Source organism: Nicotiana tomentosiformis, chromosome 9, assembly GCF_000390325.3.
Source record: "Nicotiana tomentosiformis chromosome 9, ASM39032v3, whole genome shotgun sequence".
Taxonomy (NCBI): domain Eukaryota; kingdom Viridiplantae; phylum Streptophyta; class Magnoliopsida; order Solanales; family Solanaceae; genus Nicotiana; species Nicotiana tomentosiformis.
The window spans coordinates 81,210,329-81,238,136 of NC_090820.1; the positions used below are offsets into that span (position 1 = coordinate 81,210,329).

Sequence of the window (27,808 nt, forward strand, 5' to 3'; positions counted from 1 at the left end):
AATTGATGTAAAGATTTGAGAATACCAGATGTGGATTTGTAGTAGGAAATAGCTTCTTGACTAATGAGGTATGAAATTGAAATTTTAAGAAGTGGAAGATGAACAATGGCCTATTTCGCTGAGAGCGTTGGTTCTAAAAAGTGTAAAAGACCTAAGGACTTCCTATTTATACCAACCCCAGAGGTCACCTGAGCGCGGTCAGCGTAATTCCACCGCGTCCGCGCTTTTTACCTTTGAAGAACCTTTTTAGAAACAGGTTCGCTGAGAGAGGAATAACGGGCGCAGCCGCGTAATATCAACGCGGACCGCGAAATTACGAACACGGGCGTGAATACGAATTCAGAGAGTTGATATTCAGGACTTTTCAAATCCGCGTCCGCTAACAATATATGCCCCCGCGAAAAGCTCTCACTGACCGCGAAATTTTGAGCGCAGTCCGCGTAATTCCCCACTTCTAGGCAAATGTTTCCAGCAACAATCCTGTACTGCATAACAATTCCTACACAAAGCTCACAATCAGTTAGTTCAAAATAAATCCTGATCTTAGAAGGAAATCAAAGAAGAAAGAAAAACACATGGATTGCCTCCCAAGAAGCGCCTGATTTAACGTCTCGGCACGACGCATGTTACCAACATCATTGGAAATTGATCAAGGCTACCACATGGATGTCATCAAACTTGCCGAGGTAATGCTTCACTCGGTGCCCATTAACTCTGAAGATTTCACCATTTTTGTTTTTCAAGTCAAGAGCACCAAACGGAGTCACGTGTACCACCTCAAAGGGGCCACTCCATTTTGACTTGAGCTTTCCCGGAAACAGTCGTAACCAGGAGTTGAATAGAAGAACCAAGTCACCCTCCTTGAATTATTTCTTCCAGGCATATTTGTCATGTAAGTACATCATCTTGTCTTTATACAAGGACTAGATGGAATAAGCATGAAACCGAAATTCATCAAGTTCATTGAGTTGCTCTACCCGGAGGTTGGCTGCTACATCCCATTCAAGGTTTAACTTCTTGAATGCCCACATGGCCTTGTGCTCTAACTCAACCGAAAGATGGCATGCTTTCCCAAATACCAACCGGTATGGAGACATACCAATTGGAGTCTTGTATGCAGTTCTATAAGCCCACAAAATATCGTCAAGATTCTTTGACCAATCCGTCCGGTTTGCATTGACAGTTTTTGATAATATGCTCTTTATCTCCCTGTTGGAGACCTCAACTTGTCCACTAGCCTGGGGATAATAAGGGGTTGACACCTTGTGATTTACACCATACTTGGAAAGCAAAGTGTCGAAAGCCTTATTGCAGAAATGAGAACCCTCATCACTGATGATTGCCCGAGGGGTGCCAAACCGTGTGAAGATATTTTTCTTTAGGAACGCCACCACACTCTGTGCCTCATTATTGGGCAAAGCTACAACTTCAACCCACTTGGAAACATAATCAATAGCAACCAGAATATAAGTGTTACCACAGGAACTCACAAATGGCCCCATGAAGTTTATCCCCCATACGTCGAAAATATCGATCTCAAGAATAGTGGTGAGAGGCATTTCATCCTTCTTGTAAATTCCGCCAGCTCTTTGGCATTCATCACACCTCTTAACAAGCTCACTTGCATCTTTATATAGGGTAGGCCAATAAAATCCACATCTAAGAACCTTTGAAGCAGTTCTCGCCCCACCATGATGACCACCGTAGGGAGAGAATGGCAAGCATCAAGAATATTCATTTGCTCCTCTTCCGGGACACATCTCCGGATCACACCATCATTGCAAATCTTGAAAACATAGGGCTCATCCCAATAATAACCCAAGCTATCCCATTTGAGTTTTTTCCTTTGGTTAGAAGAGAGCTCACTCGGGACAATGCCGGTCACAAGAAAGTTAGCCACATCGGCGAACCAAGGCATATCATTCAAAGACACTGAGAGGAGTTGTTCATCCGGGAATGAATCATTGATTTCAAGGCCATTGTGGGGCCTTCCCTCCTCTTCTAAGCGGGACAAGTGGTCCGCCACTTAATTATCACTTCCTTTTCTATCAATGATTTCAAGGTCAAACTCTTGAAGCAGAAGAACCCATCTCATCAACCTAGCCTTCGAGTCCTTCTTGGTCATCAAGTAACGGAGTGTCGCGTGATCGGTGTGCATAATCACTTTGGCACCCATGAGATATGGCCTGGACTTTTCCATGGCGAAGACAATGGCTAATAACTCTTTCTTGGTCACCGTATAATTGACTTGGGCGTCATTCATCGCTTTGCTTACATAATAGACCAGATGAAATATCTTGTTGACACTTTCCCCAAAACAGCTCCTACCGCAACGTCACTAGCATCGCACATGAGCTCAAATGGTAAGTTCCAATTGGGTGCGGTGATGATGGGAGTGGTTGTCAATTTATACTTGAGAAGCTCAAAAGCTTTCATGCAATCTTCATTGAACACAAACTTTGCATCCTTTTCTAGCAGCTTGCACAAAGGGTTTACCACTTTTGAGAAATCCTTAATGAACCTTCGGTAGAACCCCGCGTGCCCAAGAAAGCTCCTAACTCCCTTGATGGAAGTAGGAGGAGGGAGTTTTGAAATAACTTCAATCTTTTCTTTGTCCACTTCAATACCGTCCTTTGAGATCTTATGTCCGAGGACAATGCCCTCCTCAACCATAAAGTGGCATTTTTCCCAATTAAGCACTAGGTTGGTCTCTTCACATCGGGCTAACACTTTGTCAAGATTATCCAAGCATTCTTCAAATGAGTCCCCCACAACACTAAAATTATCCATGAACACTTCGAGGACGTCCTCCACCATATCCGTAAATATTGCCATCATACACCGCTGAAAGGTAGCATGTGCATTACACAAACCAAACGGCATCCATGAGAATGCAAAAGTGCCATACGGACATATGAAGGTAGTTTTCTCTTGGTCCTCCGGTGCAATGTGAATCTGGTTGTATCCTGAGTACCCATCCAAAAATAAATAGTAGGCACGTCCGGCAAGTCTGTCCAATATTTGATCAAGAAAGGGCAATGGAAAGTAGTCTTTGCGGGTCACTTTGTTCAGCTTTCTGTAGTCCATACATACCCTCCATCCGGTGACAGTACGAGTGGGGATCAACTCATTTTTCTCATTTGTGACCACAGTCATACCCCCCTTCTTCGGCACACATTGTACCGGTGAAGTACATGAGCTATCCAAAATAGGGTACACAACCCCTGCATCAATCCACTTGACAATTTCCTTCTTGACGACCTCTTGCATAGCCTCATTCAACCTCCTTTGATGTTCCACGGAGGGTTTGCCATCATCCTCTAGTATAATTTTGTGCATACAAAAGGCTGGGCTTATACCCCGAATGTTAGCCAAAGTCCATCCAATTGCCTTTTTCCTTCTTTGAAGCACCGCAAGGGTGGAGTCTACCTGCACGTTAGTTAGGGAAGCAGAAAGAATAACAGTTAATGTGGAAGAAGGGCCTAAGAATTCATACCTGAGGTGTGAAGGCAAAGGTTTCAACTCCAACATTGGTGGCTCCTCGATTGAGGGTTTTGTTGGTGGAGTCTTCCGATTTTCCAAGTCCAATGAAAGTTTACGGGGCCCATATGAGTAGGATCCCATTCCTTGCAACGCATTTTCACATTCAACCAAGCCTTCCTTTTCATCATCCTCATGGTTTAGCAACACATCTTCCAAAAGGTCTTCCACATTGATCATGGCACTCATGTCATCAACTATCACCTCCGTCACAAGATCCACAAAAGAGCAAACTTCATTTCTATTTGGTTGCATCATTGATTTACACACGTGAAATATAACTTTTTTATCGCCCACTCAGAAGGAGAGCTCCCCTGCTTCTACATCCACCAATGCCTTCCCTGTTGCTAGGAAAAGTCTCCCAAATATTATAGGCACCTCATAGTCAACTTCGCAGTCGAGAATCACAAAATCAGTAGGCAAAATAAACGTGTCGACCCGTACTGAAACATCATCAATAATACCAAGCGGCCTTTTCATTGTCCTATCCACCATTTGTAATCTCCTGGAAGTAGCTCCTGGTTGCCCAATACCTCGTGTCTTGAACACGGAATATGGCATCAAATTAATACTTGCTCCCAGGTCACACAAGGCTTTTGCAAAATCGCCTCTACCAATGGTGCATGGAATTGTAAAGGCACCGGGATCTTCAAACTTTGGAGCCATCGAGTGCACAATAGCACTCACTTGATGACTCATTTTGATGGTCTCACAATTCATAGATCTCTTCTTAGTTACCAAGTCCTTCATGAACTTGGCATATCCCGGCATTTGTTCGAGAGCTTCCACCAAGGGCACATTGATTGACAAATTTTTCATCATCTCAATAAACTTCTTGAATTGGTTTTCATTATTTTGCTTTGAAAGCCTTTGAGGATATGGTGGAGGAGGCCTTAGTAAAGGGGGCTTGGCTTTAGGCACTACCATTTCCGGTATGTCTATCACGTGTTCCCTAGACGGGTTCACATCATTTTGAGTCTCCTCCATGTTGTCATTGCTCTCGATCCTCACTTCATCATTCACATTCTCATCATTGGCTTGAACCTCATCATCTTCTTGCAACACAACATCTTCACTCACAATCTTCTTTGGATCAGAAGTACTTACATCTCCACCTCTACCGTTTCTTGTGGTCACCGCCATAGCATGGCATGTATGGTTCCCACCGTTCGGGTTTACTACCGTATCACTTGGCAGTTCCCCCTTAGGGCGAGTATTCAATGCTTGAGAAATTTGACCCAGTTGTACTTCCAAGTTGCGAATAGAGGTAGTATGGGAGGCTATTTGGGCATCAGAGTCAACATTCCTTGCCAGCATTTGTTTGAACATATTCTCTATTCGCCTCATCTCATTGTTTGAAGAAATTTTCCCTTGAGACGAATATGGAGGCGGATTTTTTGGTTGTTGATACATTGGGGGCCTTTGGACGCCCAACCCCCGGTTGCCTTGCTTATTATTATTCCAACCCCCTTGGTTTCCATTTCCTCCCCAATTGTTATTGTTGTTTCCCCAATTTTGATTATTGTTGTTGCCATTGTTCAAATTCCCTTAGCTTTGGTTGCCCCAATTTTGATAGTTCCCTTGCGATCTCCATTGTTGATTTGGAGCATTGCTCCGTTGACGTTGATAGTTATTGGCATATAACACTTCCTCACTTTGATCATCATAAGAATCGTCTTGATTGTCTCCACTACCACTTTGCTCATATTGATCTTGGTTGTTTTGCACTTGTTGACCACGTTGTTTCCTCATGTTGACCATGACATTTACCCCTTCCATGGCATTTACTTGCTTTGTCCCTTGAACTTGCTGAAGCTGGGCCTTTGCTAACTAATTCATAGTAGTTGTCAACTTGGCTATGGCTTGTCCATGATCATGAAGTTCCTTGTGAAGATGGATGACATTAGGGTCACCCTGAGGAACATTTGCCCGACTCTACCAAGCTGAAGATGTGTCAGCCATCTCATCAAGTATGTCACAAGCATCGGTATAAGGCATCTTCATAAAATTTTCCCCAGCTAGCTGATTCACTACACACTAGTTGGTCGTGTTGATGCCCTTATAGAATGTCTGCTGAATCATTGCTTCAGTCATATCATTATTTGGGCATTCCTTGACCATTGTCCGGTATCGCTCCCATATTTCATGTAGGGGTTCATTAGGTTCTTGTTTAAAGGCTAAGATCTCATCCCTCAATGTTGCCATATGACTCGGTGAGAAAACCTTTGCTGTAAACTTTTCTGCCAACTCATCCCATGAGTGTATGGAGTGGTTGGGTAGCCTCTCGAGCCAGTCCAAAGCTTTCCCTCTAAGTGAAAATGGGAAAAGTCTCAATCTCAAAGCGTCCTCCGACACATTCGCCTACTTGCTCCCCCAGCATGTGTCTACAAAACCCTTTAGATGCTTGTATGCGTTCTGATGTGGAGCTCCAGTGAAGAAGCCCCTTTGCTCCAATAGGGTCAGCATGACATTTGTAATTTGAAAATTGCCCGCCCGAATCCGAGGCGAGACAATTGCACTTGCGTAACCTTCGTTGGGTAGCACCCGGTGTGCTACTTATGAAGGAGGTGGGGGAGGGTTTGGAATGTTGTCATTTGCCTGGAGGCCTCTTCTTTGGACTTGAGGTTTTAGATTAACCTCATCCTCACCATTTTCATCTACCTCCTCCCCCGGAAGAATATGTCTGGGTGCATCATTATGAGCCATTTGGTACGTAAAGTGATAGATACACAAAAGTTAGAAAACCAGAAGGAAAGAAAAAAAAACAAGACACACAAATAGTTAAATAGATAGTCAAAACCATCTAACTCCCCGACAATGGCGCCAAAAAGTGATCGTGGCCAAACCGACACCACTATATAGTAGCAAGGAGTGGTCGATGCAGTTTTACCCGATGAGGTTGGGATCGATTTCCATAGGGAGTTAATTTAGTTTGGAGTCGGAAATCTAACTAATCTAGATGTACGTGTTATTTCTAATTGCACTTTCAAACATTGTTGTGATTGATTCTATTCAAATTTTTATACTATTGTATGCCAAGTGTAAGCTAAGTACAATATTTTTGGTGAAAGTTTTCAAGTGTTAAAAGGTACTAGGGTAGTGACTTTCGCCTATGTGAGTATCTAATGGGTGTCAAGAATTTAGGACAAGCTTGATACGATTGGGGTCGTGATGTAACCATCACACATAAGTGCTCACTCTAGACCTCTCGGTAGTTTGAGTGACTTTGCCTGATTTGGCTTTCTCAAGCCCAAATGGGTGTTCGTACAATCCAAATAAAATTGGCTCAAGTCGGGTATTACTATCTCTAGGTTTAACCCTTTAATCGGGGCTATCAATCTCTTGAGTTCACCCCAATTTCTTGTTAGCCTAATTTTCCTAGACTTAGTCTCTCTTTCTCAAGTAGAGCCTAAGTCATAAAGGCATGAATCGGTGTTTGCAACCACTAATTCTACAATTTTAGCATGAATTAGGCTAAATATCACTAAACCATAAATAATTAAGCCCTAAAATTCAAGACCCATTAAATACCCATACTAGGATTGGGTCACCACCCTAGTTATGGGGTCTAGCTACTCATGAATACAACAGAAATCAAAGGTAAAGATGAAGTATAAGCCATAATATTAAAGTACAAGATCAAAATCTAAAGTTTGAAGGTAAATCTAATATAAAATTTTCCCAAAAGGGGAAAAACCAGTCGTTCACGTGCTCTGCCCTACAAAACTTAACCTAAAAATGTCAAAAAGATCTATTTATACACAGCTAAAATTTTCGGACAAAAATGCCCATGCGAAGGATTCGCGGACGCGTAATTCTGACCGCGTACGCGTTTGAGCTTTCGCGACCGTATAATAATAAGTGCGGTCCGTGTTTCTTCAATACTGGGCCTGGACTGGACTAGGTTTTGCGGACATCGTAAATACATTCGCGTCCACGTTAGCTTCAATCGCGACCGCGTATTATGTTCGCGGAGCGTGTTCTTCAGTTAGGTTTCACTTGCCAAGTCTCTGAACCTTTTATCACGCTCCTAGTGGAATTTTCACCGCGTCCGCGTCTGGTAACTTCGCGGCCGCGTAATGTAGACGCAAACCGCGTTCTTTGTTTGAGCCAATATTTCAAGGCCTTTGAACCTCGATTCTTGCCGTTAACGTAATTTCCCTCGCGGTCGCGCAACTAGTTTCATGGCTGCACTTTTGTAGCGCGGTCAGCGGTGGTATTTTCTCTGGATTGCAGCTTCTCTGAACCTCTATCTCGCCAACCGCGGAATATTATCTGCCTCAGCGGTGAACCCTACGCGGTCGTGCTTTTCCATCGCTGTTCGCGGTTCAGTTTCAGTCTTTGGCTTGTGCAAGTTTGACTCCTTCATGAGCTTATTTTGGCTTCTTTACCTCATTTTGATCAAACCCTGCAAGCAAGCATATTATGTTAATTTTCGGGGCTACTTTTTAGTATTTCTTTACCCAAAACCTAAGCAAAAAAGAGCAAATAATAGGCTAAAATCCCTAGTTGTCATCAGCCCATCGAGGCAGCTACTTGGGAGTCCGAGTCAGACATGCAGAGTAGATATACACACCTTGTCACCAGCCCAGGTACTTTTCTATGTCCGTTCGAGGACGAACGGTTGTTTTAGAGGTAGAGAATGTGATGACCCGATAGGTCATCTTAGGTTTCAGAACCTAATTCTGGATTTCGAGGCCTCAAATACCTCATTTTTACCCCCTCGATTTGCATACGCAGTCCGGACGTGTTTCCAGAAAGCTTTTATGTTAAAATAAACTATGAAAAATATGAAATTTTATTTTGAAAATCACTTGAGTTAACTTTGGTCAACATTTTGAGCAAACGGATCTGGATCCGTGTTTTGACGATCCCGGTGGGTCCGTATTGAAATATGGGACCTGGGCGTATGCCCGGAATCGAATTCAGAGGTTCATAGCTCGAGTTATGAATTTTTATTGAAAATTGAAAGTCTGAAAGATTTATGATATTTAAGAATCGACTGATGTTTGAATTTATTGATATCGGATTCGTATTTTGGTTCCGGAGACCGGTACAGGTCCACTATTATATTTATGACTTGTCTGTCAAATTTGGTGAGAAACAGAGTTGGTTTGGCGTGATTCGGGCGTTCAGTTGTGAAAATAGAAGTTTTAAAGTTTTATTGAAAATTTCATTTGATTTGGTGTCCGATTCGTAGTTCTAGGCATTATTTTGGTGTTTTGTTCGCGCGAGCGAGTTCGTATGAGATTTTTGGACTTGTGTGCATAATTGGTTTGGAGCCCCGAGGATTCGGGCAAGTTTCGGATAGACTACGGGTGTTTTGAAACTTAGAAAATCTGTTTTTTTGTGCTTCAGCTGTTATCTGGTGACTTCTTCTTCGCGTTCGCGAAGGTACTCTCGCGAACGCGAAGAGTAAACTGGGGTAGGGTGATTTTCTTAATCGCGAACGCGGTATATGGGTCATGACCGCGAATCAATGGGGGCCTTACCCTTCGCGAACGCAACCAGCTTGTCGCGAACGCAAAGCTTGAGGGACCTGGGGGAGGGGACACTCGTTCTCCTACGTGAACGCGAGCACTGGCTCGCGAACGCGAAGGCCGGGGGGACAGCCTTCGCGAATGCGAATGAGGACTCGCGAACGTGAAAGCCATTTAGGCTGCTGCACATCGCAAATGCGGAAGGCCCGTCGCGAACGCGAAGAAGGTCTGGCTCCCAGACCTTAAAACATTTCAAAAACGAGATTGTACCCATTTTTCATAAACTCTCCATTAGAGCTCGGCCTAAGTGCGATTTGTAAGGGAGAACTCAATACCAATTCATAGGTTTGTACTCTTTAACTCATTTTCTTCCATTTCTATCATTACCCATTAAATTCCTAGCTCTAATCTTTGTTCTTTTATGGTAGAAAACTAGGGATTTAGGAAGAATTGGGGGGGTTTTGCAATGTTAGAGATTTAGACCTCAATTTGGGGTCGAGTTCCGAAACTAGTTATATAATCAGGCTCGGGGGTGAATGGATAAATAGATTTTGGTCCGAACCTCGAGTTTTGACCAAGCGGACATGGGTGTTAACTTTTATTGACTTTTTCAATAATGGCCTAAATTGAATTCTTTGCAATCGTGGGTAGTTCCTAAGGTTTAATTTGAATCGTTTGGTTGGTAAATTACTAGATTCTATTGGTTCGAAGGCTTGTTTGAAAGGAAAGGCCGTGGTTGAGCTTTGAGTTTGGTCTTTGGAGCGAGATTAGTGTCGTGGTTAACCTTGACTTGAGGGACTATGACTTGTTTGTCTATTTGCTACATGTTTAAATGTTAGGGAACAACTTATATGTAAGGTGACGAGTACTTATGTGTTGTAGTCGGGTTAAATCATGTGGGTGGGGCTTGGTTTCTTGCAATTATAGCTTCTTTTGTTCATGTTATCCATGTTTATACTAGTATTGTTAAATTGATCGTTCTTATCATGTTTGCGGATCTTCTGGTGATAATTGAGTATTGGTTCCGAAGTTTAGGTTGATATTGTGGAACCAAATATTGAAGTAAGGCTTGTACTTGTTATTCTATCTCCCTGTTGTTATTTGTTTATTGCATTATGGTAAGGGGGAGTGTTAATGCACAAAGGGTGATGTCGTGCCATATTGTGAGTGTTAACGCACGAAGGGTGATGCCATGCCATGTTATGAGAGTTAATGCATGAAGGGTGATGCCGTGCCGTTTCTATTGATTTTATGGTGAGGTTGAGAGTAAAAACACGAAGGGTGATGCCGTGCATTTTTCCTTTATTGTGTTTACTTGTTCTTATTGGTTCATAGTATATTGGTTGTTCACGTTACCATTATGTTGTAGTTCTCTATCTCATATTCCCCTCAGCATGTTCCCCTTTCCAATAGTACATGTTTAGCTGTTATTTGTACATATATTATTAAATTACATAGGTTTGTTATGTAGGTGTCTTGTCATAGCCTCGTCACTACTTCGTCAAGGTTAGGCTCGACACTTACCAGTACATGGGGTCGGTTGTACTGATACTGCACTCTGCACTTCCTGTGCAGATTTTGGTATTGGTCTAAGCTGATCGAGAGGCATAGCAGCTCGGACTGGTTCATCGGAGACTCAAGGTAGATCTGTTGGCGTTTGCAAATCTTGAAGTCCCCGTCTATCTTTTTTTTTACTGTTTCTTTCGTTCAAACAGTTGTATTTCGTTCAGACTTTTACTTGTAGTAAATTTTAGAAGTTCGTGAATTATGATTCCAGATCCGGGTGGTAGTAATTAATGAAGTTTTTATATTATTCCTCACTCGCTGTATTTCATTTTAGCTTAGTTATTGTTATTTACTGAATTGAATAAGGATTGGCTTAATAATTCTCTAACGTCGGCTTGCCTAGCAAGTGGAATGTTAGGCGTCATCACGGTCCCGACCGTGAAAATTCTGGGTCGTGACACCGACCATAATTGGTTTGATTTGGTTTTAACTAAACAAAGTCAAACCGAAACCAAATCAACCTGACATTACATTTATACAATTTTTAAAAATATTTTATGCATATAAATATTTATTGTAATATAATTTATAAATATTTCTTAAACTTGTTCACAGTTTTATCTTTAAAAGTATTATTTAAAGTTTGGACTTAACATTTTTGAATGGTCCAATAAATTTTATAGCTCATAAAGGTAGTAAATCAAATAAAGTTCAAATCAATACTAATGCTAATGAAGGAAATTCAATTCAACACTAGGAATGACAATAGTGTTGGATATCTATTTTTTTAGTTTTGCATTGATTTATAATTAAAATATATAACCTAGTTTATCTTTTTTTATGCTTAGTTGTATAATTAATAGTACTTATTAGTTATATTTATTTTAGCACGACCTATGTAGTATTTTTAGATTATGTTAATTTTTATGTATTAATTAGTAATATTTTCTTTGTGTGATTTTATTATCTATGTTATTGAATATTTTAGTACAATGTTATGACTCATTTCATATTATTATTATATTTTCTTGAAAAATACATTATATAGTTATATCCTACTAGGACTAAAATAAATATTTGGAGCACAAATTACATATTTTGTGCTATTAAGACTTTACCAGGGAAAACCCCGAAAAAACCAAAAAATCCGAGAAAACCAAGATTGAAAAATCTGACTTTATTGGTTTGGTTTGGTTTATTAATTTAAAAATCCGACACCATTGATTTGGTTTGGTAATTGAAAAATTCGAACCAACCCGATCTATATACACCCCTACTTTTAGCTACAAAATTATGTTCAAACACGTGTATCATGGCTAAAAAATCACAACTGCCACAGTGATTTTAAATTCATAGTAAAAGCTTTGAATTAGCTACACCACTTATTGTAGCTATTTAAATTCGTGGCTATATCATTTTGTCATGATAATTAGTTGTAGCTATTGAGCTAACTATTGCCACGGATTTTATAAATTGAAGCAAAGATGTTCATTTAGCTTCAAGATTTTAATTGACATAAATTATGGTGGCAAAAAATACTTTGTTGCTATAACAACTTCAAACATGTGGTAAAAACTAATAATCAGCTACAAATCTTTAGTGTAGCAATAAATTTATAGCTATTTTGACAGCTATTGCCACGATAGTTAGAAACTATAGCAAAAATGAGAAATTAGCTTTGTCATTTTAACTTGTGTAGCTAAAAACTTTTACGAAAATAGCTACCAAATTGTAATTTTTGTGGCTAATATTCGGTAATAGCCACGTTTTTTAAATTCATAACTAAGAATTTGTAGCTATAGATTGCATAATGTTAATGTTGTAGCGTGTGAAATGGGATTCAGATGCTCTGGGATTCTCAACCGTGGAAAAAGTATGAAAATATTGCTAGGAAAAAGATAACACTAACAATCATTTTCCTTGTTTGATTTTTCTTTTACGTATTCTTTTTTCTTCTTTGTGATTTTGTAGGGATGTGGTATTTGGGAGTTCTCAATCCCTCCAAGTTTAGCACTTTCGACGCATTTGAGATAAATATAAGGTACGAGGTATATCTCTTTTTCTTCACTTGTTGTTACAAAAATCAATATCAGATGAAGATTTATAGCTTCCTCTTGATTGCGGACTTGGGATTTAAGCACAACGAGACACGTAGTAGAAAGAGGGGGAAAAGCAACATTAATATTGTTGTTGGGTCTCAATCTTGGGTGAGCATGCATAGGAAAGAAGATTATGCTCCATGCTAAACTAGCATATTAGACTAGCTTTTATGTTTGAGCAGTATAATAAAAATATATAAGGGCTCTTTGATGCATATACAAGTATATATATAGACAATTTTTGTCGATACTAATGGATTCTGGTGACCCATCAATCATCAAAGTAAGTCTGCCTCACTCCCTCCTCCTCCGATCCAGTACCCTCAACCAAACATATTATAGTAGTACGTGTGAGAGCCAAATTTAGCTGGTCTGGCTTAAACATATAACCTAGATGTGTCATGCGGCTGACGTGCCACCAACCTGACTGAACATGTTGTAGACCAACTTATAGCCTGGGCATGAATATATAGGACCCTACGTCTTCTTAAAAAAGAACATCGAAGTCAAAGTTCTCTCACAACAACTCCTTTGGACCATTTTTTCTTCCTTCCACACCATTTATTATTTATTCAACAAGCTTGGCTTCATTACCCTTGTTCTTAACTTTCTGCTACGCTATTAGCGTTATACTCTCAATCTCTTCCTACAATAAGTTATTTTTTAGTTGTTTTCACACAGATTAAGAAATTTATTTTTGAACATTAATTAACAATAAAATTAACCATATTAACCTTTACTATCTCTTCACATAAACACTCCTAACACATACTCCAACACTATTTACTCCAAGGGCAATGTAGGAAAAAAAAATTAATTCATTCTTAAAATCTGAAAAAATCACTTATTTTGGACCTCAAAAAAATCACTTATTATGAATCGGAAAGAGTAAAACTTAAACATCCCTGCGAATATGATCTTTATCGCTTCCTTCTACAGCTGTCTATTACCTTTCTAATTTTAATCGTCTTTATATTTCAACTTACTTATAATTCGGTGTTAATTCCTTATTCCGTAATTTGTGGACTGTTCACAGTATTTTACCAACCTGAATTGATAAAAGCAAATAAGGGAACTGTTTCGACTTTGAAATCTCTCCGTTCCAAAAGAATGATCCAGTCTGATAGGATCCAATTGACCCACTTTAGATTACTCATTTACATCTTTTATCATCATAAATTTAATTTTTTATTTGAAAAAAGGAAGAAAAGGAAAATGAATGACTAAAAGAATATGAAACAATTATTAGAACGGTAATACTCAAAATTTACATCTACAAAGGGCAAAGGCAGCAACTCCGGGTCACAAGTATTAAATGGTTGAAAAGGCAATTAAGTTCTCATCTCACGCAACTTCCCCGGCTTCAAATAATAATACTAACCTCAAATAGCAAAAGCAACAACTCCAATTTACTCAGAAAATGACGCGCCGTCCTAATTGTACCTTAATGATAAGAAAGCTTAACGTAACCATGAAAAAAAACAAATACACTTGCCAATATACTATTTTCTTTTGCAAACATATTTAAATATTCTGCATCGAAACTTACATTTTCCTAATAAATAACTGTTTGTATTCACTTCAACTATTTTACTGAATATTTCAATTTATAGGGGTCCTTGTATTAGAGGCGGAACAAGAATTTAAAGTTTATAGGGTCTCAATTTATCACAGAATTTATAGTTCATTTTAGTTAATGTGTTCACAATTAAATATTTGTATATATTTAATAAAAAAATTAATATAACATACATAAGTTGAGAAAGAATTATTGGGTTATTCATAAGTACTCCTCTAGCTATGCTCCTTTTTGCTATCAACTTCTAGCACAAACATCACGTTACTCTATCCATTAAGACTTATCAATAAAAAAATATTACGTAATATATATTTTTGTCTCTACTAGTTTAGAACCCCAATTTATCATGAATTTCATTCCATTTCATTATATTGGTAAACCGACACAAGGATTTAAATATTCAGCATTGGAACAGGCATTCATCAATCTTCCTTTAGAATAACAATATATTGGTTTTACGAAGCTACCTGGCCGCACAGAGGCTATGCCATCTTGGTTTAGTCCAGAATAAAATGTTTCTCTACATCCAAAATACTAACATAGCCAAATCAAAATTCTCATTCGACTGGAAAAAAGCTAATGTGAAGATGAGATAATTCCTTTTCTTTTTAAAGAGTGAAGTAAGATCAATTTGCGCACATCTCGATTATTTTTTTAATATATATTATTTTGTCGAGTTACTCAATCTAACAAAAGTTAAGTAGATAAGAGGAAATTACCTAATATTTTTTTATGTGTAACGAAAATTGGATATTGATTTGCAATGATTGTCAGTCATTTTATCCACCATTAGATCACACCGGGCAAGATGATTCCTTATCTTGTAGTAACTTGAGCCAAATATTGGAAAAGAAATCAATTTGGAAGAGACCCTTAATCTATCCTTTACAATAAATAAATCGACAACAAAATCCAGCAATCTATCCTAAGTAAGAATGTACAAACTACAGTCTTAGCCCATGTTACCTAAAAAATCATACTCATGTAAATTCGGTCGCGAAATTTAAGAAAAAAGAGAACTTTTAAATTTATGGTGTAAGATGAAGTATATTTATTTTGTGTGATTATAAATTATTGGATAAAGAAAAATTATTTTTAAATATAAAAAATGATCATTCTTTTTGGTAAAAAATAAAATCACTTAAATTGAAACGGAGGAAGTCCTTTGCAGTAGCACCAATAAAAGGAATAGCCACATAGCAAATTGACCAAGTCAAGTCTTTCCTTTTTGTCATGATTCGGCATAATTTTCATCATTGGCTGCTAATTCTAACTTGTAAAAAGCTCTAAATTTCTTCTGTCATAAACGTTACCACATTGCAGATAGCCAGATATACGTTATGATCCGCAAAATAATTGAGTCCATTGGCAAAATTCATAGTGCTCCTCACCTTTTATTTTTACAGCAAGTACACCATCATCAAACATACATTTTCTTTTTCTTTAAAGCTTCAAATCATTGCAATTAGCAGCAGCATGAGAAACAAAAAACTACTGTAAAACCATGCTTCTCTTTATTGACATGAGTTTATGTTTCGTGACTTTTTAACTGTTCTAAATAAATAAAATTAGTTATCTAAAGATTAAGATAGACAACAAAATGAATAATACTAATAGTATAACAATTATTTAGCTACCAGTATATATAACTTAAATTCTTTTGAAAGATAAGAAAAGTAAAGAAAGACATCAGTCTTAACAACAAGAACTATTCACTTCTAATAGCATCAATTACATATATATATATATATATATATATATATATATATATATATATGTGAAAAAAATCACACATATTTATATTAGAGTAAACGACCTACATCACACCCTCTTGGGGTGGGGTGTGATCATTACCCAAACCATGCGTGAACGCGAGATACTTCGAGTACCGACTGACTCAATGGTAAAGGAATATCATTATTCTTGCCCCTTAACATAATTTTTACAATCTGATTTACAAAATTTTCAAGGGATAACCAACTAGGCTGGAGTAGTGTATATATTATATATATATATTTCGTATATAAAAGAAGGAAAAAGAAAAAGGTTAAAACTATAGGAAAAGCAGACGGAAAAAAAAAAGGCAGACCTCAATTATCCTTGTCTTTGACAGAGTCCACAGTTTCGGGTCCTTTAGTAACACCAATTTTCCTCTTCTCCAAATGCAACTTGACATAGAAATTAAGGAACAAGAAGAGAATCGCACCATTAAGTACAGAGTTAAGAACCCACGCGCCAATTCCGTTACACCCACCCTTCAAGAAATGCAACAAAAGAACCCCAACATGACAAACAACGTTGCAACCCAACAACACAATCTGACAGTGATTCACAAAGTGGAAACATTTGCTGGGCAAACCTACGGCAGTCCAAAATCTGTACCCGTAAACCACCGAGTAAATCGAAGTTGTTAAAATTATGGCTAAAACTTGAAAAGATTGTGAGAATTCTAGCCACAAAAATGACATGAAGATGAGGATCGAGTGGTTAAACAGTTGAAAAAAGGAGAGTTTACGACGTCGTATGACAGTGAAGAAAGTGCGGAACGTGTGGAGGAAACGAGAGAGGTAAAAAATGTAGGACCAGAAGAAGACCCGACCCGAAGGACGGGTACCGAGTGGGAAACAGAGGAGCCATTGAAACGGGGTCGTTTTGTAACGGCGCCAGAACCAACGGGTGTCACGGATTTCTGCGGCGGCGGAGAGGAGGATTCCGGCGAAGATGGTGAATGAGATTAAGGCCATGGAGAGGGAGTGGACGGCGGGGATTGGACCGAGAGGGAGCGGACGACGGTGGCGGAAGAGGAGGAGGAGGAAGAGGTGGAGGAAAACGGAGAAGATGACGTATGCGGCTATGGAGGTGAAAAGGAAGACCCACGTGTTGCCCCATGATTGGCTGTGCTTCCAACGGAATCCGACGATTAATGGGTGTTCAGATAGGTAATAACATAGGGTTTGAATCATCGTTGTTTTGTTTCAGGCAGAGAGAAAATTGAGAATTTGTTGATCAAAATTCCAAACAAGGAGATCTTTTTCAACAAAAAGATGTTTTTCTCTGCCGGAAACGTGATGGTGCCGGAGCTTGAGCCGGCGAACTTCAGTATGGGGTCAAAATTGGGAGGAAGGTGAATGACACCACTGGTTTCTTCACCTCTGATCCTTATTTATATGAATATCTTCGAGACTAAGGGACAAAAAATAGGAATGAAGAGGAGGAAGATTTTTTTTCTATAGAAAAGTTTTAATATCTTTTCTTTTTTTAATTGGTAGGGCGGTCGGGATGAGGAAATTGGAACTGAACTTTAATATTTGAAAATAGTTAGTGTGCGTTTGGATATAAATATTGTAACTTTAAAAGAAAAATAATATTTTAAGTTAAATTAAAAAATAATATTTAAAAATTAAAATTATAACTGACCTGCATTTTATTTGAAAAAATATTACAATTTTGTAAGGGAGGATTTTTTTTATTTTTTATTTTGAAATATTAAAAAAGTGGTCAAAACTGATAAGGATAAGTTGAGCTAAGATTTTCATTTGAATTCAAATTGTTATATATATCTCCTAAACTTCTCCCCCTCATCTACAAAACTCCTACTACCATTGCACTTCTTCAGATATAAATATACCCATTTACATGACTGAATAATACAAGTTGGAATAACAAGTCTTCACTGTTTTATGGTATCAGAAGCCTTAAGCTCACATGAGCAACTCCAAGTCTGCAACCTTTTTTTCCTCATTCAGTTAAAAGCCTAATGGGAGAAAACTCAAGCATCACCACCTCACCAACCATTTTCAGCCATGGAAATGTGATCCAACCAACACAAATGATTTCGTTCAACCCACCATCGAAGCTCTCGATCAAACTGATGGGAAGCTCAAACTATTTGACTTGGCAAGCCCAAGTAACCACCCTGCTATTTAGATATGATCTCCTATCCTACATTGATGGCACATCTGTTATTCCTCCAGTGTGTATTGCAGATGACAAAGGCAGTCAACTTCCTAATCCAACATACAAATTGTGGCCAAGGCAAGACAACCTTGTTCGCAGTGCAATCATGGCCTCTGTCGATCCATCCATTGCGCCACTGATGTCTCAAGCAGCTACTGCCAAAATCGTATGGGATAGTTTGCAAACGACTTATGCAAACAAATCTCAAGCAAGAATTTTTGGACTTCGTGAGTTACTCTCAAACATCAAGCGAGACTCCAAGTCCATAAGCGACTACATGAAAGAAATTAAATCCATTGCGGATGATCTGGCTGCCTCTGGCTCACCTCTAACAAATGCGGAACTAGTCATCAAAGTTTTGAGCGGACTTGGAGCAGAATATAAAGAGATCTCAGCGGCTATACGTGCTCACGATAATCCCATATCTTTCGAAAAACTATTTGACAAACTTCTTGCTCATGAAGTTTTTGTCCAGCACTCAGAATCAAAGAATGAGTAGAGCCTTTTATCACTGCACAATTTAGCCAGCAGCGCAACTCGTTCAACCAATCTAATGGAAGAAACCACACTAGTTCTCAGTGACGAGGAGGGCTTTCCAATTTCATGCCTAACAACCATAATGTTTCTTGACAAATGACCAACTCAAAGGCGTTCAATATTAGGCCTAAGCAACAAAGAGTGCAGTGCCAACTTTGCAACAAGTTTGGTCATATAGCTAAGGTGTGCCGCTCTAAATCTCATTATGCACTTGAAGCTCTGGCAAATTTTACCAATCATACAAACTATGCTGTCAATCACTCAAGTTCATGGATTGTTGACTCGGGGGCTTCACATCACATCAAAGATAATCCAAAATGTCTTCAGTCTGCTACTCACTTTTCAGGCAATGATGAAATCATCATCGATGATGGTAAAGGAATACCAATAACTTATATTGGTCAAACTACATTTCCTTGTGATAAAACTAAGTCTTTTCATCTGCATAATGTTCTCTGTTCTCCAAGAATCAAAAGACATTTACTTTCAGTTGCTAAATTTTGTCGCCACAATCAAGCATCTATTGAATTCTTTCCCTATTCTTTTTGTGTGAAGGATTTGAATACGGGGGCATGCCTCCTGCAAAGACGGAGCAAAGGGTACCTCTATGAATGGCCAGCTGACAAGTCACAACATCGTCCATCATCTCCTCTTGCTCACTTCACAACTACATCCACACCAACAATGCACCTATGGCATGCCAGACTTGGTCACCCTCAACCTAGAATAACGAAATCATTTGTTTCTTCTTTTATGCCTCATGTTGCTAGTAGTAGAGATGTTTCCTTTACATTCTGTCATTCATGCTTATGTAATAAAAGTCATCTCCTTCCTTTTGGTGACAATTCCATTAGCAGTTCTAGACCTTTTGAATTTTTGTACTCTGATGTCTGGGTTCCTCCTCCTATTCACTCATTTGATAATTTTCGATTTTATGTGATTTTTGTGGATCACTATACGAAGTACACTTGGTTATTCCCATTACGGAATAAATCAGATGTTCAAGGAGTGTTTGTGAGCTTTATTAGAATGGTCCAAAACCAATTTCACCTCACTGTTGGCACACTCTATTCAGATGGGGGTGGAGAATATATAAGCTAAAAATCTATTTTACGCAGCATGGCATTCAACATCTCACTAGTCCTCCCTACACTCCTCAAATTGTTGGCCTAGCTGAACGCAAGCATCGACATATCATTGATATTGCTCTAACTTTAATGCACCATGCATCTGCACCTTCACGTTCTTGGTCATTGGCTTGTCAAACGGCTGTCTATCTCATTAATAGGATGCCTACTCCATTTCTCAAACTCTGCTCTCCTTTTCAATGCCTCTTTCACACATCCCCTAACCCTTTGAAATTAAGAGTTTTTGGATGTTTATGTTACCCCTGGTTAAAACCATATAACAACAATAAATTTGCTCCTAAATCAAGACCTTGTGCCTTGTGATACTCACCTTCTACAAATAGTTATGCATGTCTTGATCTTTCAACCTCCAAAATATTCATCTCAAGACATGTCCTGTTTGTGGAACATATTTTTTCATTAAAAAATAATCAGCTAGGTCTTCCAGAATTGAACCATCAATATTGCACCAGTGGATCCACCCCACAGAACCAACCAATGTTTCTCCAATACAAAATCAGTCAGATATTGCCTTTGAACCTATCTCATTGCCTCCCTCAAGAAACTATCCTTGTCAGCCGCCACCCATGGAAGGTTCCCCGAGCTTATCATTGCAGGATGATACTTCACCTTCACTCAAGGTACGATCTTCTCCACCTTGCTCTTCTTCCACTATTGCGCCTCTTCTATCTGCATCTACCACGCAAGTGGTTCCTCTTACTCCCTCAAGAATGGTGACGAGATCTCAAAATAATGTGTTCAAGCCCAAACAAGTTTTTGAATACCTTGCTGTCTCGCCCAACAATATACTACCACTAGCACCTCATACGTTTAAGCAAGCAAACAAATATATTGAATGGCATGATGCAATGCAGGCTGAATACTCATCCCTTTTGAATAATGCTACTTGGTATTTAGTTCCTCCAACTTCATCACAAAATGTGATAGGCTGCAAGTGGGTGTTTCATGTAAAACACAATGCAGATGGATCAATCGAGCGATATAAAGCGCGTCTAGTTGCAAAGGGTTTTCACCAAATACCGAGTGTTGATTTTCATTCTACCTTCAGTCCAGTCATTAAACGTACCACCATTCGTCTAATTATTTCTTTAGCAGTGTCTTTCAGGTAGCCCTTACGACAACGAGATGTCAACAATGCTTTTCTCCAAGGCACCTTGCATGACGAAGTCTATATACAACAACCTCCAGGATTCGTTAATCATGTTTATCCCAATTATGTCTTCGGACTTCATAAATTCATTTATGGACTTCGCCAAGCTCCAAGAGCTTGGTATAAAGAACTCAAGAACTTTCTTCTTTCATGTGGTTTTAGCAAAACTCACTCGGATAACTCACTATTTGTCTGGTGTTAACACAATATCCTTGTCTTTGTTATGGTGTATTTCGATGATATTATTGTCACTGGTTTGTCAATCAAGCATGTCTACCACACCATCAAGTTGCTGGGCAACAGGTTCTCTATCAAAGATCTTGGATCTTTGCATTTTTTTTCTTGGTGTCGAAGTCATTAATCCACATTCAGATGGTCTCTTGCTTACTCAAAGCAATTATATTGCTGAGCTATTAGATAAATTTCACATGCTGGATGCAAATGGTGTTGCTACTCCAATGTCTACCAGTGAGCATCTAAGCATTAATGATGGAACATGTTCAGCAGATGTGAAGCTATATAGACAAGTCATTGGTTCTCTTCAGTATCTTAGTTTTACAAGGCTAGATATTTGCTTTACCATCAATAAGCTTGCTCAATTCCAGCATACTCCACCGATTCGACATTGGCAAGCAGCTAAGCGCTTGCTCAGATACCTCAAAGAAACACTCACCTATGGACTTCTCATAAGGCCCTCATCCACTACCATACTTCAGGCTTACTCTGACGCTGATTGGGGCGGAATGCTTGATACAAGACACTCAACTTCAGCTTATTCTTGGGTCCAATCCTATCAGTTGGTGTTCTAAAAGCAGCGAACAGTTGCCCGTTCATCCACTGAAGCTGAGTATCGAGCTGTTGCAGGAGCTGTAGCTGAAGTAAGCTGGATTGTTAATCTCCTTAAGAAGCTACATCTTGCACCTAAGACTCCGCCAAAAATCCTAGCAAAACCTCTACCTCGACACATTAGCAATGCCTCACAGCTTGCAGATGCCCTAACAAAACCTCTACCTCGACGACCTTTTCTCTGACTTTGTGACCAAGATTAGCTTCCGACCAGTGGAGCCAATCTTGCGGGGCATGATAAGGATACTGATAATGTGTAAACATAAATTACATAAATTGCTTACAGCATCCAAATTAAAACATATTTAACTTGCTACAGGAAACAGTACCGTCTGGTTCGAATTTAGAGTTAATTTTTGTTGCACACTTAGATCTGCTTTTTGTCAAAGCCTTTTTAGTTTAATTAGAGATTTTTGTGTCAACATGGAATAACCTGATATAATAAATATAAAAAACTAGTCAACCCAAAATATTATATTGAGAGGCAGTTTTATTAATTATAAATATTCTCAATATTAAAAATAAAATAAAAAGGAATCGCAAAGGGGTCAATAAGAGGAGGTCATTTCTCAAAAAAGTCGGCGTAATAAGCATGTATATTACGACCCGTGATCAATGGGCAGCTTAATTAAATTTCCTAACGTACTTCTTTTCAATAAAAGAAGCCGACTTAAGTCATAAGAGAGGATTGTTAAGTGATAAGTACTTTTACCCTAAATTTTAAAGTTGCAGGTTTGAATATCAAGGAAACAAAGTAAGAAAATTATAAGGAGTTAAAAAACCCCAACATAAGTTCATACATTATTCATTTAATGAAATGTCTGTCTTAATTCATTAGCTACTTTTTTAGTCTGTTTCAAAAAACTTTAATATTAAACTTCTCATTTTTTTCACATATTTTATAACCATACAAATATTTATAATAATTTCTTATATCATATATTTAATTTTTTTAAGTTCTATGCTCAATTAAATAATATCACATAGATTATGACAAAAGAGTAATACGGTAGTGGGATTTTCTACTTTGAAATCGATGACTGATTACACCATGATTTGGCATATATTTCATTTGTTGCAGTTAAAAAAAAAGCTCGTAGTTAGACTTTGGGATGGGCCGGTCGGTCCTCCCTAGATGTGCACCAGTCGTCTCGTCCTTTCTGTCGGCGATGCGCTCCTGGCCTTAATTGGCCGTGTCGTGCCTCCAGCATTGTTACTTTGAAGAAATTAGAGTGCTCAAAGCAAGCCTACGCTATGTATACAATAGCGTGGGATAATATTATAGGATTTCGGTCCTATTAAGTTGGTCTTCGAGATTGGAGTAATGATTAACATGGACAGTCATGGGCATTCGTATTTCATAGTCACATGTGAAATTCTTAGATATATGAAACGAACAAATGCGAAAGCATTTGCCAAGGATGTTTTTATTAATCAAGAACGAAAGTTGGGGGCTCGGGGGGGGGGAGAGGAAGACAATCAGATACCGTCCTAGTCTCAACCATAAACGATGCCGACCAGGGATCGACGGATGTTGTTTTTAGGACTCGACCGACACCTTATGAGAAATCAAAAGTTTTTGGGTTCTAGGGGGAGTATGGTTACATCTTGCCCTTTGTACACACCACATTTGGGAGTATGATTCCTTCTGGTTACGTCCTTGCTTTGTTTGCCTCACCGAAAAATCGGGGTGCTCATTAGCCTCGGTTTTACCGGTATACATATAGTCCCCTCATTTCTTAAAGAGTAGGTTTTCCGAAACGATGAGAAATGATAGATGTTCTCCGATTTCTTCCTCCGTACGTTACGACAAAGAAGTCAAAACGTCCCATCAGTCGCGTTGTTCTGACTTCGGACACGTGTCAATCATCGGCTGGTTGCCTTCGAATGCGAAGCGTCGCCTACTTCTCTATAAAAGCTTTCATCCTTTGTTCTTTTTCTACTTTCCGATCAAGTTTTTACCTTCGAACTTCCTAACTATCATCAACTTCTTTCAAACCTTCATATCTTCATCTTTATCTTCATAGTTGTTCTTAGGTTCTTGCCTTAATCTTCTTAAATTCTTCATACCCTACTGTTCAGCCTTCAAACTTGTTCTTCCAAACCTTCATACTTCTTTTTCAAATCTTCAAATTTTACCAGACAACAATGGTTAAAACTTCCAAATCAGTTTCCCAACAAGTTGCCTCTTCATCTTCCCAACCGGCTGCCGGTACTGAGGCGGTCGCTCTCGAAATTGTTGTCCTCGAGGAAGTTGCTCCCGAAGTGGCTGCCATCGAGTCGGCAACCGCCGAACGGCTCCCGAGCCCACCTTGTAAATGTTTATTCCTGGGGGATGTTCCATTGCGAACGACTTCAAGGTTGAGAAACCCTCATCCAAAGAGGACCGGGGTGAAGGAGCAACGAGGTATATATGCTCCATTATCGAAGACGTCCTTCCCACGGTCCAAGAGGACTGTAAATGGGAAGGCAAAGATGTAGTAGTCCCCGGGCTTGAGGGTGCCATTACTACTCACATGGAGGGATATTTAAGTGTTTATACTTATCCCTTCACACTGGGTCCAGTAGACCCAGTTATTTTGGATTTCTGCAAGAGATACGAGGTGTGCCTTGGGCAAATCCACCCGTCTCTTTGAAGGACAGTAATCCTCCTCCGCTATTTTGTGATTAACTCCGAGTCCTAACGGTTCACCATCGACCACCTGCTCCATCTATACAGTTCCAGAATATTTTGAGAAGGACTGATCAAGCTCACTCGCCGGGCCAGCAAGGCCCCCTTCTCGAGCATTGACGAAGATCGAGATCGAGGCTGGTAGGGGCGCTTCGTCCGAGTGAAGATTGAGGACTTGATCTCTCCCGAGTTCATACTATTCCTCGAAAAATGGATTGCATCTTGTAAGTGCAGCCTTCCTTAAGTGTCAATTTCCCTTCATTTCCTTCCTCATCATTTGTATTTGTGGTCGTGCAGCTGTTGCCCGGATTTTGAATGCGGACCCCCGACTCAAGGAGTGGATCGAAGGCATCTGTAAACAGATATCCTACTTTGAGCGCTCATGGCTCAATCTTTCGAAGGGCCGATGGAAGGACCATTCTCATGGTAAGGTCCTCTTTGGAATAGCTATTACCGTGTTATTTAACTTACATCGTACTGACCTTTGTTTTTACTTTCATAGGTTTGCCTAAGACCACCGAGCTTAGACCTTTGGAAGGGGACGAGGACGTATCCTTGTCCATTGGTCCCTCTATTACGGGACAACCCGCAGATGACGTGGGGGAGGAGAAGAGAAGGAAAAGAAAATCTTCGGGCTCCCCGGGTCCCGAGGTGAAGCCAAAGAAAAGGGTGGCTCGTAAGCCTAAGAAGAGTACCAGCTCCCGGGCACCAGATTCTGATTTGCTTCTCCGGCTCAAGGATGAATCGGAAGAAGATGATATTTTTATCGCCCATGGATCGACCCTTTCTGGAGAGCAGGCGGCAGCCGAGGGGGAGACTCGTGAGGTCGACCTCACTCAGACTTGAGAGGCCGATATAGAGACGGGGGTGGCACCCCCCAGGACGCGCAGCTCCGCTTCGAAGGAAACGCCCGGTGTAATCGAAATTATTAGGACGCCATCCTACACCGAGTCCATGCTTGAGGAGGTCCAAGCAGGAAAAGAGAAGTCCAATGATGGGGCTCATGGAACGGACGATCCCCTTCATTCTTTCTTCGATGACGTGCACTCGCCTACTTTGTAAATATTTCTGGGCTGGGCGACCTGGAAGTTCCGATGAAGGATACATCTTCGGAAATTGGTGGGCTGATTTCAAGCCCAAAATTAATTAATCAATTTCGTGCTCCGAGTATGGACCTCGGTCGCAAGAGATCTGTTATCCTTACTATCCCGGAGGATACCCGGGTTCTATCTGCTCCCGTGGGAGTAACCAACTACCTCCGATGCCTAGTGACCGAGGAGGACCAGGTAAAAATGAACGAGGAGGACGTGCCGTATCTTTTCAATGAGGCGTAGCAGGAGCTAAACCGGGTAAGGCATCATTACGTCTTTTTGAATTTTGTGTAGGTTTGGATATCTCCCATTACTTTCATTGTTTTGTCAGCCTTGGTACTTCATCATGAAACCTTCCTCCGGTACCATGTCGAGGTTAATCAACTCGAGCTTGAGCTCAAGGAGCTGTCTCAAAAAAGGGATACGTACAAGCTGCTCAGCGAGTAATAAGACAGGACCGTCAAGGAACTTCAGGCCGAGCTGGATAAGGCTTAGAAGGAAGCATCGGCCCTGAGACGGAATCATGCCAACTTGGTAAAAAAGGTAAAGGTATTTGAAGTCAAAAATAAGGAACTAGTCGTAATGGCTAACGACAAAACCTCGCAGGTCCAACAAAAGATCGACCTGGTTGACCAACTCCGAAAGGAGATGAACAAGATCCAAGCCATGGCCGATGGGTGAAAGGACAAGATGGATTTGCTGGCTTCGGAGAAAGAAACCTCCCAGACAAAGCTAACATCGGTAGAGGTTCAACTCTGGGTGGAGAAGGAGCAAGCTGACAAGCGGGCTCAGCTGAACGAAGATCTTCGAGCAGAGCTGAGTTCGACTATCGCAGAACGGGACGCCCTCGGTAGAGAGCACGAGGCAATAAAGTCCAAGCTGGAGACAACCTCTACCGATGCTGAGGAGATGGTGGCCCAATACAAGGCCGATGTCGATGCAGCCGAGGCCCGCCTGAAGACCAATGCTAAATATGTGAGGCGACTGTCTTGAAGGGTGACCCTCGAAGAAAATCACGGCCGAGGCTTCGATCTGTCGGCCGAAATCGAGGAAGCAATAAAGCTTGAGTCCAAGGCGAAGAAACTTTCTGAGCCTAAATGTCTCGAAGGCTCCGAGGGTTCCGAGGGGTCCAAAGGTTCTGATGACGAGTTGGGCCCCGGTGAAGATCAGGCATGAATGCCTTAGAACCTTTTTAGTTTTTGTTTTGTGTATATGTTTTGTTAATTTTGAGGGCTATTTTTCTTGGGCCTTTGTAAATACATTCCGGATTATATAGAATTTCCCTTTTTGGCAATTTCAAGTCTTTACTATTTTAGCATCTTTTCATAGTTTCTATTCTTGTAAGCATATCTAATGCCTTAGAATAGAATCAAGTGTAGTAATAGGACGTTCTTTTTTCATACGTCCGAATATAGCCCGGCTTTGATGCAACTTTATTTGCTCGAGGCCTTGAAAATTCGATGTGACCAGCAGTTTTCCTAAGATGCTTGAGTGATTTTAGATGATGCTTTTACGAGGGTAACCTTTTAGCAGGTTTTTAATTCTTATAAAGGCCTTAAGTTCTGATTACGGGTTTCGGACGTCTCCAAGCCATTTTTAGGGTAGCCGTTGCCTTTCGTGTATAGGCAGTACTTAATAGGTTTTGTGCCCCCGGGATTTGGTAGCCCGAGTTGCCCGAATTTATTTCGAACGACAGTCCCTGAGTAGGGGTAGCCCTTGGGATCGATAGTCCTCGAATAGGGATAGCCCTTAGGCTTGATAGTCTCTGAATAGGGGTAGCCCTTAGGCTCGATAATCTATGCATAGTGGTAGCCCTTATGCTCGATAGTCCCCGAATAGGGGTAGCCCTTAGGCTTGATAGTCCCCGAATAGGGGTAGCCCTTAGGCTCGATAGTCCCCGAATAGGGGTAGCCCTTAGGCTCGATGTTTGGAGAGGCAGAAATATGTAATAGCAAGGAGGAAATTTTCTTTCATTTATGTGTGTAAGTTGCATGATCGGAAGCGTGCAAAAGCTTGTATTATGGCTAAGGTGGCCTATGCAGGCACGGTTCACTTGACCGTTTGGCCCTTACAATAAATCCTAATCACCGAGCCTAAGTTATCCAAGTAAAAAGTTTCCTTCATTCCTTGCTAAGAACCTTAACCCGAGGGTGATGGTTGCCAGTATTCGAGGTCGATCTTGAGAGGGCTCGGATGCTGTTGAT

General features: G+C 40.1%; 2 protein-coding genes across 2 annotated transcripts; both read right to left on the reverse strand.

Moving 5' to 3' along the window:
- Positions 1–3,837: 3,837 nt before the first annotated feature.
- Positions 3,838–4,953, reverse strand: LOC138899081 (uncharacterized). Its single transcript, XM_070185197.1, has 2 exons — positions 4,373–4,953; positions 3,838–4,150 (listed from the first exon to the last, which is right to left on the reverse strand). Exons 1-2 carry the CDS (start codon positions 4,951–4,953, stop codon positions 3,838–3,840), a joined length of 894 nt encoding a protein of 297 aa, XP_070041298.1.
- An 11,148-nt stretch (positions 4,954–16,101) lies between these two features.
- Positions 16,102–17,466, reverse strand: LOC104100741 (fatty acid elongase 3-like). The gene has a single exon (XM_009608052.4). The coding sequence runs from the start codon at positions 17,165–17,167 to the stop codon at positions 16,295–16,297; it is 873 nt and encodes a 290-aa protein (XP_009606347.1). The 5' UTR covers positions 17,168–17,466; the 3' UTR covers positions 16,102–16,294.
- Positions 17,467–27,808: the final 10,342 nt, after the last annotated feature.

Coding starts and splice junctions, on each gene's coding strand:
- LOC138899081 (XM_070185197.1), bottom strand. CDS start 4,953: ATGTATCAACAACCAAAAAATCCGCCTCCATATTCGTCTCAAGGGAAA. Junction 4,151..4,372: donor AATGAAAACCAATTCAAGAA/GTTTATTGAGAT, acceptor CACCATTGGTAG/AGGCGATTTTGCAAAAGCCT.
- LOC104100741 (XM_009608052.4), bottom strand. CDS start 17,167: ATGATTCAAACCCTATGTTATTACCTATCTGAACACCCATTAATCGTC.